Source organism: Alexandromys fortis, unplaced genomic scaffold (assembly GCF_014885135.2).
Source record: "Alexandromys fortis isolate MF-2015 unplaced genomic scaffold, M_Fortis_MF-2015_v1.1 scaffold_32, whole genome shotgun sequence".
In the NCBI taxonomy this organism is placed as follows: Eukaryota; Metazoa; Chordata; class Mammalia; order Rodentia; family Cricetidae; genus Alexandromys; species Alexandromys fortis.
The window spans coordinates 6938603-6956758 of NW_026067938.1; the positions used below are offsets into that span (position 1 = coordinate 6938603).

Genomic DNA, 18156 nt, shown 5'->3' on the forward strand with positions numbered 1-18156 from the left:
TCTGAGTTGTGTGTCCAAGTCCACAGAGGACAGAAAACCCACTGAGCTGAGAGCAATCTGCTCACAGCAGAGAACTCTGGACTAGGAAACAGACTATCCCCACCGCCACCACCACCACCACCATCACCACCTCCACCACCTCCAGTACCTCCACATCCACCACCACCACCCCACCCCCGCTGGAAACGCTCCAGACTTGGGCTCCGCCAGTATCCTGGTCTTGAGCTGTCTGGGTAACCTGAGCAGGAGGTCTTCATTTCAGGTCTCCACGTCTACCATGTGGAATAGTGATAAATGCTCTTTCTGGGCACAACTGTGATGAGCAAAGATGATAACTTGTGTACGACATTTGCCCAGGCCCAGTGTCGTGGAAGAGGAAATTTGCAGCCTCATCATAGGACCTTCCTAAGTTTCTTGTGGTCAGCAAAGATAGCATGGTGGTCTCCAAGAATACTTTGTCAGCTCTGATTCATGTTTATGCAGATAGACACAGATAAAGCCAGGAGTGATACCCATTAAAAAATTTAACTATATACCATATTCATTTATTATCAATCCACAGGATAATTTCATTGCTACATGAGCTCATAAAAGTTTTTTTTTCACCTTTACAAAATTAAAAAAAAAAATGTGCCACAAGGAAGTAATAACAACTGCTGATAAACAAGAAAAGGAATCTTAAAATTATAAATTTGCTGTAGAAAAGATAAAAAACAATTATATTTTATTTAGAATTTTACCTTGAATAAAATATTCCCCTGTATAAAAAATAAAAAAGCTTGCTCTGGTTAGAATTAGAGTATTTTCGTCTTCAAATCTGGGAATTTGCATAATATTTCCATGACAGCTTTCCTTTGTACCGCGTGGCGTTCAAGCATAGCAGATTAGAAAGATTTTTTTCAAGCAGTCTTAAAATGGGACAGCTGTGGAGAAATTAAATTTCTTTTCCTCCTCTTCCAAGATGTGGAACATCGCCTTTGAGGAGAGAAAAGGGGAAAGGAACTGGGCGAGGGAAGGGTGGGTATGGGCTGGGATTGGATGGTTGGGGAGGGTGTGGTGGGTGTGGGATTGGATGGGCTGAGGAATGTGGGGTGGAGCGGGCTGGGATTCAATGGGTTGGAAAGGGAGGGCTGAGTGTGGGCTCGGATTGGATGGTTGGGGAGGGAGGGGGTGTGCAATGGGATTGCAAGGGTTGGAGAGGGGAGGGTGGGTAGTGAGCTGGGAATGGATGGGTTGGGGATGGGTGGGTAGTGAGGTCATGGGCACAGAAGGGGATGCCGAGTGTGCTGTGAAGAAGAGCAAGATCACAAGAAGGCCTATTGTAAGTGCTTCAAGATAAGGTGCAGAAGCAGACCGCAATGTTGCTAGTACTGCCTTATGTACATATTCACAAGAATAAAAAATTCCAGCTAGTTCACATTTTCTCGTCCATTCTGAGGCATCCACTCCACCATGCTGGCCTTGACCGTAGGCAACGCAGCACCTCCACTGCCCGTGTGGCTGTTGGTCCATGAACTTGAGGGAGTAGCCCTGGGAGATCCAGCAGGTTCTAGAGATATGCGTCTACCAAGGGGCTGGAGTCCTGAGTTAAAAAGAAGCTCTAGCCCTGGAGTTGGACACAACAATCAATATCCTATTATCAAGGCTTTTTCCCTTAGATTTGTCTAAGATAGATATCAGAGAGAAAAATAAAATACAAACAAATAACAACACAAAGCTAAGAAATCCCAACAACCACCAGAGAGTCAAAGCTTAGCAGCTCTTGACACGCGCCTGGGTGACATCAGACGTCTTCTTGATGACGCTGGCCCGGGTCTCTCGGTCGGGCCGACTGCTGCTGGGTGTGGGGGTCACTGGGGCAGGGAGGGGGAGGTCTGTAAACGGGGGCCAGGAGCTGTTGTAAGGCATCGGACAGCTCTCCTCTTTGATGGTAACCTGCAGGTCTGGCTTGTTGGAAGTGACAAAGGTCGCCATGCTGGGCAGCAGGTAGGTGCTCCGTGTCCCCATGTTGCTAAGGTACTGCTTGCCTTCAATGTTCCTCTTCCGCCAGTGTGGTCTCCCCTTTCAGAGAAAATAATCAAGATATACACGTTCTTTTCCTTCCCACTTTGTGGCATATGCAAAGCAATGGCTTCTCTTACTTTTCAAATCGAGTCTCATTTGCTAGGTCCCAGAAATCTGACCAAGACTATTCTGCAAACACACAAAATAAGGTGGCAACTTGGCTTCCTGTTCCTGTGCGCAGGCCGTCTGGGTTGCACACCGGAAAGTTTCCAGCCATAATAGTCCAACCTGATTAGTTACCCTGAATGTTCAGATGAGGAGAGTAAGGAGCTTAGGAACACTCAGCAAATGTCCTTTGATGGCTTTTTAAGTAGGTGGGTCTGAGATCCACATTTTCTGAACCCAACTGGCCTTACAGTTGCCAGGCAGAAAAGGAGTTAAAGTCCTTGAAGAAGCCAGATCACAAACTATGCCAGCAAGGATGCCTACTGTCTCCTCAGGATTCCTGACCTTGGGATATTAGGAATTTCAACCAAACATAGGCTTCTTCTCCAGCCCCCTTTGTCTTCCCACCAGCACTGAAGGCATTTCCTGCCATTGTGTGAGCCTGGCCTACAGAGGGAAGCTGGAAGCAGGTTGGCAGGGAAGGGAGCAGAGATTGGCCACACACCCGCCTCTCCACAGGAGCAATGGAGGAGACTGATCTGGACGAAGACAACTTTGCTAGCTGTTGCTGATGCTTACTGCTGGCCAGCAGGCTGTGTTATTCCTGTTGGCAAATCGGGATGTTTACAGCCATAAGCCTATCAACATCTCCTGGCCTTGACTCCAGTTTTCTCTTCCTGCCCTGTCGTAGTCACCTCTTTTTCTGAGGGGCGCATTTCACTTCCCTCCCTCCCACCCAGGGCTCTCAGTACTACATTTCACAACTCAGAAAGAAAAGCTAAGGTAAATTTTAGGTTATGTACATTCTTTGTCTTCTGTCTGTCTCTGTCTCTCTCTCTCTCTCACAAACACAGAGTCACACACTCACACACACACACTCACCCACATACACACCACACATACCATACACACACAAACACCACACACACACCATACATACATAAACACCCCCCACACACATACACAGATCCAAAAGTAAAACCTGTGCTTTAAAACAAGAGGCACCAGGAAGCCAGCTCACCTCGGCACTTTCCTCATCGCTAGGCACACTGTCGGTGGTTTCGCTTTCTGTACAGAAGGAAAAACAGAGATATTCTTGTTGCTCAAGCTATTTTGGAGACTCAGGAAGTATCTTAAAAACCTACGCCAGCACTTCAGAAATAAGCAACTGCACACGCCCCTCTCCCTCCACTTGGTGAGGTCACACACTTCCAAGTGGGACAAGCCAGGGTGCATTTCCGGTCTCTGCTTGGTCTCCTTGGAGCAGTGGAGAGGCTTTGGAGCTGAGCAGAGGAGCTCGCTGTAGCAAGTATGCTGCCGTAGCCTCTGCCTCCCGGCGATCCCTGAGACATCTTCCCCTCCCACAATCTGCCCACAATGCCACACATTATCTTTTTCTAGTCTGTCCCATTTGTCACAGGAAGTCCCAACACAGTGAAACTGTCCAAAAACTCTTCCTGAACCTCTCCTTGCCTTCTCCTGCCTTTAGTGTTCTACTCTTGGATTCATAGATATCCAGTTACTGGGATTTTAGCAGGTGGCCATGGTCTAGATGCCCCCAAGACCTTCATTCCATGGTTACCATCTTTGGGCCCCATCCCCTTGAATGTGGGTAGGAACTGTGACTTGCTTTTAGCCAACAGAACACAGCAAAGATATAAATATTCTATGAGCATGATCATGTCATCATGTAAGAACTAACCTGTCTCTTGTTCGCTGCCTGTGTCGGGGAGGCCCACGTGGCAAATTTAAGCTAAGGGCTGCTTCCAGGCAAAAACTAGCAAGACACTGGGGATTTCAGCTCAACCCTGGCAAGGAATCCAATTCTGCCCAATGCTGTGGGAGCCAGTGGCTCAACAGTTGGATCTCAGATGAGTTTCAGCACTAGCCAACCTGATGACAGGGTAGTAAGGCTTTCCTGCAGAATCCAGCTAAGCCATACCCACAGAGATTGTGAGATAGTTAACCGTGTATTGTGTTAAGCCATTATGGTTATGGTCAAGTTGCTACAGGGCAACAGACAATCCATTAGACACCTGATTGGACCTGCCAGCTGGGAGACACAGAGAAACGTCCTTAACCACAGTGAGCTACAGTTGCCCGCCACTTTCCAAAGAGGATTACATGATGAGTAAGTGTGGGAGTGTTTGGAAAGGCTGACACATAGAGCGTGCGATGTCAGTGGTATTCAACACTGAGTTTGCACACTGGGCTGGATGCAACAGAGTCAAATGCAGGGAGCGCTGATTGCACATCATCTGAGGTTCAGTTTCCCAAATTGAAAATGACACACAGAGCAGTTCTTTCCACTGTTCAGCGCCGCTGCAAAGCTGAATGCACTGAGGGCAGCGCATCCAAAATGCACAGAATTGCACAGGGCATTTTGTCTGGGTCCTTTATTCTACTGATAAGAGCTGAGCACTTAAGAGACCTATAGCAAGCCTCAGCTAGGACCTAGGGATACCGGTCTTGTTCATCCCTCGCGATGATCCCAAGTCGGAAAGCTGCTGTGGTCAGATGGCAGTATGGTCTCTAGACCTTTCCATCCTCTTCCACCCTGCCACTAATGAGGGAGATTAGCCGCATGCCTACCTGAGAACAGTAAGATGCAATGGCTCCAGGCCAGCCAGAGCCCTTTCCACCATTCAGAGCCCTGGCCTGAGATGGGCCTTCCCACATATATCAAGTTAAAGAGCAAATGAGCAAACTGTACCCTCAGGGCACTCCTTAAACAGACAGCAAGCAAGTGAGGTCCACAAGTCTCACCCAGGAATGCTTTCTGCATGATTCTCAGCCACTGTTCTCCAGGGACTTCAGACAGGCCTGGGAGATTGCACAGACTGACCAAAAATCAGATCTTTTGCTCTGCCAGCTCAGAATGTTCTACCCTAAACAACCCCGCATAGGGGCCACAGATGTCACGAGGAAGCCTAGGACTTAGCTGGCAATGGTCTGCGCTGTGGAGACAATCTGACAATAGGCACAAGGAATGTTTCCAGGCAGAAGTAAATGAAGACCAGAAAAGGAAACGTCCCTCCAAACACAAAAGCCCCATTAGCTCAACCTCCAGGGGAGGCAGGACTGCCACTCCCAAGAAGAAAAAACGAGGAACGGAGATGTGGAGACACTTGCCAAGTCGCGGTTTGAGTCAGCAGAGGAAAGAAAACAAAACTGTACTTCAGATCCCAGAGACTCACACAGAGCGCAGAGGCCTTCCTGCTGGCAAGACTTCAAGATCCCCTTCCTATTTTCATGCTTAGCTTTGTTTGTGCTCTGAAGCCAAAGTTTCTCTTCCTTCCACATGCATCAAGCCCCCTTCTCCTCCTAATGACTCTCCAGAAATCCTTCGGGGCCCTTTCCCTTTAAATAAAAGCAAGCACACAGGGACTCCAGGCCTGTTGAAAGGGAGAGGACTCGGAGAAAGGAGTTGTTGACATCAAGGTCCTAGGATCCCACAAGCTCGAGCCACAATGGTTGGAGGGTTTAGAAGTTAGATGCCAGGCTAAACACTCCTTGGTGAAGCTGTGAACAGCCCTGGTAGGGGATAAGAACGCTAATTTCCTGAAAGTAGCCAGCATTCAACTAGAGGGATAAAGTTGTGGCTACGTAATGGCACGATATCCTGCCCTGTGCTTTCGGCTGACACAATGGCGGCTGGAGGGAGTCATTTCCAAATGCAGATCGAGCCTCGCCACTTCAGCAACTGGGTGTAAGAGTTTGGACCTTAGCTGAAGTCTCTGAAACTCCGAGTCACCGTGTCTTTTGCTCTTTCAAAGTTGATCACCGTGTGTGCTCACAGCAATGTGAAAGGGACTAACATACTGGTTTATAAGTCTGATTCTTTTCGAGGGAGAAGCCTTGAGAGCCTCCGGCCCAGGAGATGCAGGTGCCTGGGGTTCCTAACTGAGGATCCCAAAGTGTTGCCGTTAGATGAATGGTGGTTTTTATAGCTATTACTCAGTAGTTGGCTCCAGGTCCTCATTCCTGCTCTCTTGGTTTTGCTCCACCATAGCCATTTCCAGAAAGACTTTCTTACATGACAAATGAGTTCACCGCAGCTGCGGCTTCCAGATCAACGTGACTGCCAAAACGTCGGCGTGGATTATGTCACTTCCCGCTTTTATTAGTTTGGATGCTTTTCAAGCTGACTTCCAATACAATGGGATTTAAAAAAAAAAATGATGGAAGTTACTCTGCAAACATGGCCAGAAAAAAGCCGAGATATTTACACAGTAGCAGCAGATACGCGAACAATTGATTTAACCTTTCTGGCCTGCTCCCTGCGAGCAGCGAGGAGGGAAGAAAGTAATTTGGCCTCGAGTCAGGTCTCGTCCAGAACTGCAGCTCTAGAATCACGCCGCTTCAGCCCAGCTTTTAACATCTGCCTGGAGGATACGTATTACCAAACCACCTCGAGAACATCACGGGGCAGGAGATGATAGATTTTATGGAACACGCTATTGTATTATGTGATATCTGATCTATTTTCTGGAAGACTCTCATTCAACACAATATGATTAGCATTGATTTCTTTCCATATAATTTCCTCAATTACATTCCCAAGAAGATGCAACCGGCCACTCAGCAGCTCAGATCCGAATCTCAGTCTCCACGCCAATGCGCCCTTGCCTCATTCACAGCATAAATATATATATAGTTTCTGGGAAAATGTTAGCTGGCTGTCTGCATGACCTCTCTAGTCCTGATTATATAACCAGCTGATTCTTATTTTGCTTGCTACGCAAGCCTGTTTTCCACCTCCTTTCTCCTGAATTACCATCATGGTTTTCTTCTACTATACCAGCAACAATGCAGTTGAATACTAGGAAGTCGTGATAGACAGCCACATGGAAATACGGCGAGGGCGAGGGATATGGACCCGTGCTGGAGTACTTGTTCTACCACGACTGAAGTCTTGGGTTTACTCTTCAGCACTGCAAAAATAACTAAGTAAACAAACAAACAAACAAAAATGTCTTCCTGCTTCGACGCCTGGGCTTTGAAATGTATTTCCCTGCTCTGAAAATTTTTACAAATCAAAGTAGAATTTTCTATCCGCTTAAACGACCCAGCGCAAACACTTCCTTCCACCCAAAGATGCTGTCTAGACTCCTCTTCGCCCTGACAGTGAAATAATACATTAGAAGGCAGAGCTGCAGAGGTGACCGTGGTTTTGTGACATTCCCAGGATCATATGTCAGTGATCCTCTTTGATGAGGAAAAGGATATTCAGCAACAGCCTCCAAACAGCAGTTTCCTGGGCCGGTGAATGAAGGCGGGTGACATTCGGATGAAAAGTGTGCACCAAGGAACTGTATCATGAAAATCAACCAAACAGCCTATGCTACTGATGAGCATAAAATCCAAAGATGAGAACAGAAAGCTACAGAACATTATCAACTTCCTGCCCGGAAGACTTGAACTAGCCGTGGTCAGTAACAGAGAACTTTGGAACGTGTCTTCAAGTCTAGAAAGAGACCAGCAGTGAAACATTTTGGTTCCATCCAATAAACCTCCTTCTACAAGATTCTGGAGAATTCCGACAGTAAAAAACCATGGGTGAACCAAATACCAGGCTGAAAAGCTGGCCTCTCCCAGAAATTCAGGCTGTTGCTGTGCCACCCTGGGATTAAATCTCTTCCTTTGGAAACCTACGCAAATGTCTCAAAACGGGGAATGAAAATTTTGTTTTTTTTTCCCTCCACACATCAGCTGTTCTCAGGATGTCTCTGCTAAGGCAAAATATCATTGCTGACAGGACAGCAAAAGGTCTTCCCCAAATCCCCAAGAAAACCTTAATCAGGTACACCAGTCCACTTTAAGGCTCCATTCCTCCTGCACCATATCCTGTTTAGCAACTACAGCAGCTTAGAAGAAAGCCATGGCTTTAGTTTTAGCTCCACAAATACAGGGGAAATACCACGGTGTTTAATGCTTCTGTTGTTTCTACATGAAGATTTTGGTCTACCTTCTCTGGTGGGTCCTTTGACCATCAAATGAGTCTATAGCATGTGACCCCATGCAGCACCATGACGAGTGTCTAATAACATAGCTGCGCATGGATTTATCTGTCGCTAGTTTTTTTTTTATTCCTAGACTCACATTAGCCTTGGAGTCCTCACTTTTGAAGAGGAGAGACTAACATTTATTCCCCTGATAATTAAGCAAGTCAATCAATCCAAATAAGCATTTAGCATAATTTCCAGGCAACAATAGACATACAACAAATGATATAGTCATTGGGTCCTGGCAAAGACCACAAAGAGATGGACACATATAAGTCCAAACTCTGATGGATGATTGACTGATGGCGAGCTATTGGACAGGTGATAGGCTTCCTGTCACTAGAGCTCTTTCTCCCATTCTTTTTAATGCTCCTAACACAAAAGCAAGCTATGATGTATTTTAAGTAAAATAAGCCAGTCACAAAAGGGTAAAGGCTGCATGATTCCTCTCCTAAGAGCCCACAGAGTGGACATAAATAGACCGGTGGTTCTCAAAACTCAGGTACAGGAGTATATATTTAATGGGTGCATCATTTTAGTTTAAGGTGAAAGACCTCTGGAGACAGGCAGCAGTGAAGGCCGCACAATACTATGAGTGTACTCAAAGCCCTTCAACCGGACGCTCAACAAATGGCAATTTTGTGTTAGGTGTCTATCACTGTGACTAAAAAATAAATTAAAAAAAAGAAAGCTGGCTGGTTAATCGATATGAGGTCAATTTATCTATGATAATTTACAAGCAACTGATGTCTGGATGAACTCCGCCACATGAGTCTGTGCTATCCCTGTGAGGCCTCGAAAGCATGTGAATAGGCCCAGGGAGAAGATGAACCATCTTCTAGAGCTGCCTGGCTTTTACCCTACCTGGGCCTCTGCTTTTTATTTTTTCAGTAGTTGCAAATAGTAACACTGACTTCAGAATTTAGATTTCCTAATCGTGATTGAGTCCCTAAAGCTTAAATGGAGATGGTCAGGAAAGGCGTGTAAGATGACGTAATTCTGGTGACAACGCGAGGAGTCAGTTTCTCAGTCTGTGTCTGATTCTGTAACTCCACCTGGGTTAATTTCTGCAATGACAAGACCAGGCCCTAGGAGAAGCAGAAATGGGCCCAGCTGCCCAGTTCAGCTAGAAGCAGCACTATAAAACAAGGAAGGAAGGAGGGAGGGAGGGAAGGAAGGAGGGAAGGAGGGAGGGAGGGAGGGAGGGAAGGAGGGAGGGAGGGAGGGAGGGAGGGANGGGAGGGAGGGAGGGAAGGAGGGAGGGAGGGAGGAAGGGAGGGAGGGAAGAAATAAGTGGAAGTGGCAAGTAAAGCCAGTAAAACGGATTAGATCTAACAACGACCTCGAAGGTGAAGGCTGAGTTCAACTCTTGGACAGGACACTTGTTGGCCAGGTGACCTGGAGAAAATTCATCCACTTCCACGAAGAGAGAATCTGGAAAAGATGACGTCTAAAGTCCTATGTACCTTAGTAAAATCTAGACTCCGCCAAAGCACTCTGACCCCAAATCCTGTTAACTTAGGCAAATAGATTACAAATGAATTTGAACTCATTGTGTTCCAGTGCGTTCTCCGTCTTTGCCAAGTCCAGTGACTACGTCATTTGTTATGTGTCTCTGATGACAGCGAAGCATTTATCACGGGAAATGTTATCTGTAGTCTGGAATGAACCACATTCTGGGCAGTCGAATAAGGGAATTACCGTAAACACCTCTTCTCACTGAGGCGTCTAAGATGCCGTCAAGAATGTAAGAGGAAGGATAATGCCACACTAATAATCTCTAGTACAGAACAGAGATTCTTGTGGGGTGGTGAGATGGGGTGATGCTAGACTTGGTCTGTTCCCTCCTGAGTCTCCAGGTCACCCTCCTGCTCCCCTTACCTGCGTAGGAAGACACAGGAGAAATCTGGAGAGGGTACAGCTCGCTCATGCTGACTGGCTGCTCATCGCTCTCTGTGGTCACTTCCACAACTTGGCAAATGTCTGGCGGATTGGTGACAATCTCTTGATCTTCAATGGTGCTGTCCAGGTGGGACTGTCCTACAACTTCAAAGAAGAGGAGATTGTCAGAGTCTCTAGACTGCATGGTTAGAGCACACACTCTCAAACAGAAAACCTTCCTCGGCTCAGGCAGGCTGCCAACTAGGGTTCTGACTCCAGGCTTCCCCCACGCCACCTGCCAGGAAGCTGAAAGCCAAACTCGAGTTCTGAGTTTATGTCTCAGAGAAGAAGTTTGCAATGAGTTGGCCCAGATGTGTCCCCCACATGCCTGCCTTTGCTACACTCTGGTGACAATGTTCACAGTCTCTATTCAACCTGATCACAGCCAAGACCTTGGGCTGCATCTTGATCAAACCTCGGGCCAGATATCCCAATTCTCTAAACCCAACCTAGTTCTGTTCTCTGCCCTTGCTCTGCAAGAAAGTGATGTGCCTATTTTCAGGATGCTGTGGTCCAGACAGACATTGTCAAACCTCCACAGGAAGGAAAACACAAAAACCCAGCCACTGTGCCATTTCCGGCTGAACGGAAAGGGGGAAGTTCTTCTCTACTTTCCTGATCTGAACGTGACCGACTGTCCAAAACATCAGAACAATGAAATGGCTCCCTAAGGTTCACAAATAGGAATATTAACTGCCCAGACACTGATAAGACGGATCTCAGCACTCTGAAACTGCTTCCGTATATTTTTAAATTAAAATCTTTATTTTGGTGAATAGAAAAGGTGGTTGTGGGGTACCCAGACTCAACTGATACATCAACAACACAGCCCCTACACTAGGGCTCGGGGAACATCGGGGAAGAGATGAGCAGAAAGACTCTAAGAGCCAGAGGATCAGGGAGTCTACTATGAGATAGTTTCTTCTGTATAAGACGGGGAAGTCATATCTTGGAAATCTCAAACATATTGTTGTCTAAACAAGAACTGAACATGACAACAGCAGCTGGCATGGGGGACATCTCATGTGGCCCCACCTCTAGGCAATTAATGGCTGAGAGAGGGAGAGCCGGTCTTCTCCTCTATCTGGTTATCTCATTCCAAGTGGTTATCTCTAAAAAAAAATATACATATGAGCAACACAAACCAGAATTATCAGGTTATGTTTATGCATATGAAATTGAAGAAGAGGTTAAAAAAACTAAGAATAAAATTATTTGGAGACAGTAATAAATTATATTCATGCTGCAACCCATGGAGGTTGGCTTTTTTTCCCACTTAGCCCAATTCCCCAGCAAGCCACCAAGTTGTGTGTACCCATAGCTGGCTCTCTGTTGGTGTACACACTCAGCTGTTTACCTATTGCAAACTGTTGGAGAGCCTATTCCATTTGTCTAACCATCCACCCACTGACGGATGCTTGGGTTGATACCAGTCTTTGCCTAGTGCAGACAAGGTTGCTGTGAACATTTGTGTTCAAATTTTCCGCAAACATGTTTCCATTCCTCTGGGATAAACATCCGAGAGTGTAATTGCTGGCTCATACGGAAATTCCACGTTTAGCTTCCCGAGAAGCAGCCAAACTGTTCCCCGGGGCGGGCGCATATTTTACGTTCTCATCGGCAGTGTCAGAGTGACCTAATTTCTCGACATCCTTGCCAGCATTTGGTGTTGTTACCATTTTTATTTTGACCATTTATTATTTGGGGTAAAGAATGATAGTCCATTATGTTTTTTTTTAATTTCATTGTCTCTGGTGCTATGTTCTAACTTTGAGCAGAACTGACTGTATACTGTTGTCACCAGCTAACTGCATTAAATGTCCCTGAAAATTGACTCCATTTAGTGAAAGGGAGGAAAGTAGGGTGCTAACACATTTCCCTCTGGTCCTCAAAGCACAAGGCTACCACGATCGACACTGTACTTAGGTGCATGGAGGAGATTTTGACATTTCAGTCATCAGAACAAAGCACTGGGATCCTGATACAAAGAAACTGGGTCCAACAGAGAGAGGCACAGTGACTTAGCCACGTGCTCACAGTACGGTTCTGCACAGTGCTCTGCTCCACTCCCTGTCCCACCCTTCTGCAGAGGCAAAATGTTCAGTGGTGGCCAGAAGAGACCACATTCCAGTCTCTCTGAAAGTTACCTACTGTCAGCAGCTCTGGTTTCAGCCACTCCAAGTGTCTCTTTGGCTGTCAAATTATGTTTGAACACACGTTTCAAGATTTCATTTATTATTAAGTGTGTGTGTGTGTGTGTGTGTGTGTGTGTGTGTGTGTGTGCGTGTGAGTATAAGCACCCACAGAGGACAGAGGCTTCGGATTCCCCTGGAGCTTGAGCTACAGGCAGAGTGACCTGTACAGCATGAGTTCTGGGAACTGAACAAAAGTCCTCTGCAAGGCAACCTTAAGTCTGCAGGGCAAACTTAAACCATTGAGCCATCTCTCCAGTCCTAAATATATAATATTTAATATATATTAAATACCTTCGGGGCATGGTGGTGCATATACTCTTAATCCCAGCACTTGAGAGGCAGACTCAGGAAGAGCTCTGAGTTCTAGGCCAGCTGGTCTATAGAGTGAGTTCCAGACCAGTCAGGGATACACAGTGAGACCCTGACACAGACACACATACAAACGTGTGAGCATTTGTGCATGTGTGCATGCGTGCGTGTGTGTGTGTGTGTACATGCATGCATGAGCATGGGGCACATGCGTGAGTGCCTGCAGAGGCCGGGAGAAAGCATCAGATCCCCTGGAGCTGACTTGTGAGCCTCCCAGAGTGGGTGCTAGGAATAGAACTGAGGTCCCCTGGAAGGCATCTCTCCAGCCCCAGGCTAACTTCTTTTTAAGTAACTTTCTGTTTTAATTGCTTTTAGGAGCACAGTGAGGTTATTAACTGGATTCTACTTAGGGAAAGCAGAGCTGAAAAGTCACAGGATCTATTATAATAAAGGGAGGTTAGCAAAGGGGACCACGGCGCAATAAAAGAGCCCTCAAATCCATGACACTCAAAATGGGGGGAATCTGGATACAATCTGGGGTTTCCTGGCAGGAAAAAAAATTAAAGAGAAGTCACCTAAAGTCTTGTTTTATACTTCAGAGTATCCAATCTTGAGCATGAGGACATCAGTTAAGGTCACTAGACTCTGGGTGCTGACATGATGTTCTCTGTGGTTTCCTCTGTCTCTTCTCCCAAGCAAAGCAAATGAAAGGGGAACAGAGAAAATAGGAGGAAAGCAAAGTCTTATCCTACTGAAAGTCCTACAAAGCAGTTAGGTGACGATAAAAACCAAACAGGTGTGTGTGTGTGTGTGTGTGTGTGTGTGTTTGTCTGACTGTCTCTGTCTGTCTGTCTGTTTGTATCCATGCACAGTATAAGCAGGAAGCAGAAGAGGCAAAGGAAATGGGGTCCTACAATAACTACACTTCAATCGAAACCTCTTTGAATTCAGTGCTCCAAAGCTCCTTTCTCCTTTGTGCTCCTAACAGGAAGCCGCAGTTCCCGACAGGAAGCTGGCTAGGCCTGTCAACAATGGCACGGCTCAGGTATCTTTCGCCTGTGTCCCTTTGTTTTCCCCGGTTCTTTCTCTCTGCTCGTTTCTTCACAATGCCCAGCTTAGCTATTCAACCAAGCCAGACTGGTGGAGCACCTGCTTGGCACAGACGCTCTCTGGTACTGGCAGGGCCAGAGCAGAGGCAATGAAGAGGAGGGATAGGTTTGTAGGAAGTCTAGAGGGTCGCAGGTCAGCGTACCGCCATTCCCGGGACAGGCGGGGGGCAGAGAAAGCGTGAGACAGAGAAAGCAGGGACGAAACAGAGGGAGACCTAGAAATCTAAGTTGAGGAAAAAAAGGCTTTTTGTTGTTTATTTTTCTCCTGCTGGAAAACCAAAGGCAGGACTAGAGGAGATGGACGCTGAGCTAAGGGTACTGTTCTGAGGGCCCTATTTCCTAGCGCTTTTCCTGAGCCCCGCCCACAGATTCACTGGACCTTCCCCTAAGCGTCTCTCACACCCCAAACTAGCTTTTCCTGAGCCCAGCCCAAACTAGATGACCTTGCGGCACACCTTGATCTTCGGCCTCTGTTGCTGCCTAACCCAGCGCCTCTTTATTGAACCTTTTACTGTGCACAGTATTTCCTGAGAGCCGGGAAGAGCCGTCAGCACTTTCTGAACTCCACTCTTATTCCAGGCTCACGGTTGGCACCAGCAAACAGCTCACCAGGCTTTTCCTGAGCAAGTAGTAAGTGAAGGGACCCAGCTCTGTGACTGAAGCCGGAGTCTGTGAGGAGTTCCACAACTCGCACACATGGGACACGCAATTCATGATTTCTAGCTAATGTCCAGGGTTGCAGTAAGCGGGATTTTTTTAAACTGTAAGAAGTGAAAAAGAAGAAACAGACTATATCGCTATGAAGTTAGGGGTAAGAAGATTTTCAGTTGATCAAAACATTCTAGCTAGAACACGCTGCTAGTTACACAACTGAAAGCCTTGTCTGAACTTGGAGAATTGCCAGGGCTGGGGGTATAACTCAGGGGTAGTATGTTGAATTCTATACCTAAAAGGAATTGCTTTTGTCCTCTATTTCATTTACTATACAGGACTTGAGAGAAAATGCAGACAAGTAGTTCCATTTAAATTATTAGTGCATCCTGAACACTAGCTACTAGGACAGACAGCTAAGTTTCTGTCTTCTGGGCTAAAAACTAGATACCCAGTCTATACAACTGCATATTCATCTCTAAGGCCGGGTCTCCTTCACGGGGCTGTGCTATCCTGAGAAGGGGGCCAGCTTCTCCATCTCCATACTGGTGAGAGCCCTTTGGGAAAGTCCTCTAACTGTCAAGGGCCATCCCTCCGCAGGAACAGGAAAACGGCAGAGTCCCAGAGTCCAGTAAGTTCTGTGGGTGTGTGCAGACATTGCCACTCACGCCTTTCTCTAGGGCACACCTCTAGGTGATAGATAATGAGTAACCTGACTGGAAAATAACAATAAAACCCAACTCTCTGAGCACACCCTCAGAAAGCCGCCCGGCCCTATAAGGAAAGTGCACTGTAATTATGATCCCCATTTTAGATAGAATTGAAAAAATAATAATCAAGCATAAAGGTCAGCCAACTAGTCCATGACAGATCTGAAGAGCCAAGGTCAGCTTCCCCTGGACTCCAGATTTCAAGCCCTCTGTGATGTGGTCTCTCTAAATAAAGGCAGCCCATTCAGCTCAAACTGAATGACTCTTACTTCCTAGGTCCCTTTTTAAGATAAAGGCCTTTCAAATCTCAGCTGGATGATGATGGCGCACACCTTTAATCCCAACGCAAGGGAGGAAGAGGAGGGAGGCAGATCCCTGTGAGTTCGAGGCCAGCCTGGTCTACAGACAGACTCCAAAGCTACACAGAAAAACCCAGTCTCGAAACCCTCCCCCTTGTCCCCCATCCCCACAAATCTCACTTTAATAAATTATTGGGCCCATAAACCAAAGTGAAATTTTTTTCCCTCCAGCTTCCTGTTTGGTGCCAGAAATTCTCAACTGAATCAGCAAGCAAAAAATCCACAAGTTCATCCAACTCAGCAAGGTCAGGCCCTTATGCAAAGTCACTCTCGGGAACGTAACTTTATCTGAATCTAATTTCTGAGAATCACAGCAAGATTATTCATAGCTGGTTACTGATGGACCGGTTTGATGGCTTAAAAGGTCACTCTTTACTTTATTAACAATTGCTGCGTTGATGCCTGGCCCCACCTGAGAAAGCAGCTTGCTCTCGGGCTTCAGGGAAAAGTGTTTTAGAGCAGGGCCTAGGGGAAACAGAAAGGCCCTTGAGGGGGACTCGGCCTATCATTTTACAGTTTCAAAAGCGGAAATGCTGAGGTGAGGTGAATGGCCAGGGTTACCAGGTAGCTACAGGGCCAAGCAGTGAGCTCACTGGCTATGTGTATAAAAACCAGATGACTGACATTTCACTATCAGGAGAAATGCATCCTTAGATGGTCTGAGGGTTGAAACTGCTGATACCGGCCCTGCTGACATGGCACATGGGGAAGCACATTTTCTACTCAGATGCATGTTAATTTAATTTTGGAAATATAATAGAATCATCCTAGCCTCCTTCTAAACAGAGGGTGACCAACTGTGCTTTTCACTTGGTCCCCACAGCTCCATGCAGTCTGTAGGATCGGTATTAACGTTTTCATTTTATAGGATACTGTATCTTTCCCTTTTACAGATCCTAAAGCACATCCCGTTTCTAGTTCACAGATGCACAGGGTCGCAGATTTTAAGGGGTATGAATCAAACTTTGCAAAAGTAGGTCTAGACTCCAAGTCCATGAAGAGTTAAGCTGGTGCTCATGTCTGTCAAATATGGCAACCATTCATTTTTATAGAATAATGCCAACACTAGGTTGGGAGAAAATGAGCCGTAATAGGGCTAGGAACGGAAAGTCAGGGTTGGGTCCTCGGGTGGCTCAGCTGTCTAGACTACCTGTGGCCTCAGGTTACTCCAACCTCAACTAGCTGCTTCCTGAGACCAGCACAGGAAGACGCAAGAGTGTAGCTGCTGCAGAGGGCCCTCTCCAAACTGAGAGCACACAGGGTCACATGCTACTGCACAGAGCAGGGCACACATGGTTTCCAAGGAAACTTCATTAGCGTCAATCAGCATCTCAGAGGCTGACGCTCTGGAAGCAAAAAGCACAATGCGCTGGGCTAGCAGCTGTGCAAAAACAACAACAACAACACAACTCCATAGGCTAGAAAAATAAAACAACAGCTAAATTCCACCACCTCTGGGTCCTGGTTAGCACAAGGTGGCTGTCCCACTAGGTAACCCAGCTCTGGGGTCAAAGCTGCCAAAGAAAAAAACAACATAGTATCTACTCTGTGCTGATACTTTGGGGGGGGGGGCAAAGCTGCCAAAGAAAAAAGCAATATAGTATCTGCTCTGTTGGATTTTGAGGTTCTGCTAAAACAATCAAACAAACAAAAGCAAAACACATAAACAAAAAACTAAGGCTAAGCTTGCATAGCTCAGTGCTAGAGTGTTCGCCTAGCACACAAGGTCCTAGATTGTCTCCCTGGCAACTCAGAAACAGAAGAAAAGGGAAAGAATCAGCTCCTGAAACTCGAGCTGTGCTTTACAGAAAGCTAATAAACTTGGAAGAAAGTGTCAGACGACAGGCGTCCAAGGTGTGTTTTAAAATGAAGATGAAATACATCACTTCCTAATTGTCCTGTGTCCAGTCACGTTGGTTGCTTTATGTCCATCAGACTATTGAAGAGTGCCCCTTGTTTCTGGTGATCTCTGCCTTAGCCAAGGGTGGAGTTCCCTTTTATCAAGAAACACAATGGGGCTGTAAAGCAAGGCCTCAGTGAGTCAGAGAGAGGCACCTGCAGGCATCTTAGGCTGGCCTGCAGATCCTTCTCATACGGCTCAGCAAAAGCTCTGCTACCCAGGGCAGGCGGCCAGCGAGGCACTGCCAGAACAATTTGACATGCTCCTGGCTTCTCCCATGACCTAAACACGTAAGCCACTACACGCCCAACCAAAATTAAATGTTAAAGAATAAAAATGTCCCCTTTTAGAGGGGACACAGGTAGGTGTTCTGGATGCTTTATCTGGGACTTTAGCCACTCAGAGCAAAGGAAGCATAGAAGACACAATTCGGCAAGGGTACATTGCTCTCTAATTGGATGGCCTGAAGATGCTACCAGCTGTTATGAGAGGGTAGCAGGAGCACAGCACAGACCCTGTCTGCCTCCGTGTGTGTGTGTGTGTGTGTGTGTGTGCGTGCGTGTGTGTGTGTGTCCGTCTGGATGTCTGCCTGCCTGCCTGTTTGTATGGATGCAAATATGCACATACCCACAGAAGCCAAATGATGTCAAAGCCTCTGGAACTTATTACAGGCAGTTGTGAGCTGCCCAACATGGGTACTGGGAACCAAACTCTAGATGTGTGTGTGTGTGTGTGTGTGTGTGTGTGTGTGTGTGTGTGTGTGTGTGTTGCTGCCGTGACTTGTGGCAAAAATGTGTCATACATTGTA

The 18156-nt window shown here is 46.6% G+C and overlaps 1 protein-coding gene across 4 annotated transcripts in view; it reads right to left on the reverse strand.

Annotated features, from left to right (window-relative positions):
- Nucleotides 1-515: 515 nt before the first annotated feature.
- The window catches only part of Irf2 (interferon regulatory factor 2), a 104237-nt gene continuing 86596 nt past the window's right edge, over nt 516-18156 (reverse strand). For 3 of the 4 annotated variants that reach the window (XM_050147230.1, XM_050147232.1, XM_050147231.1), the window contains 3 exons: nt 10056-10220; nt 3191-3237; nt 516-2061 (listed from right to left, as the gene is read on the reverse strand). In XM_050147230.1, coding sequence (XP_050003187.1) covers nt 1753-2061; nt 3191-3237; nt 10056-10220 — 521 coding nt within the window. In that variant the 3' untranslated portion in view covers nt 516-1752. The remainder of the gene's footprint in view (nt 2062-3190; nt 3238-10055; nt 10221-18156) is intronic. The other variant, XM_050147233.1, reaches the window with a different exon arrangement.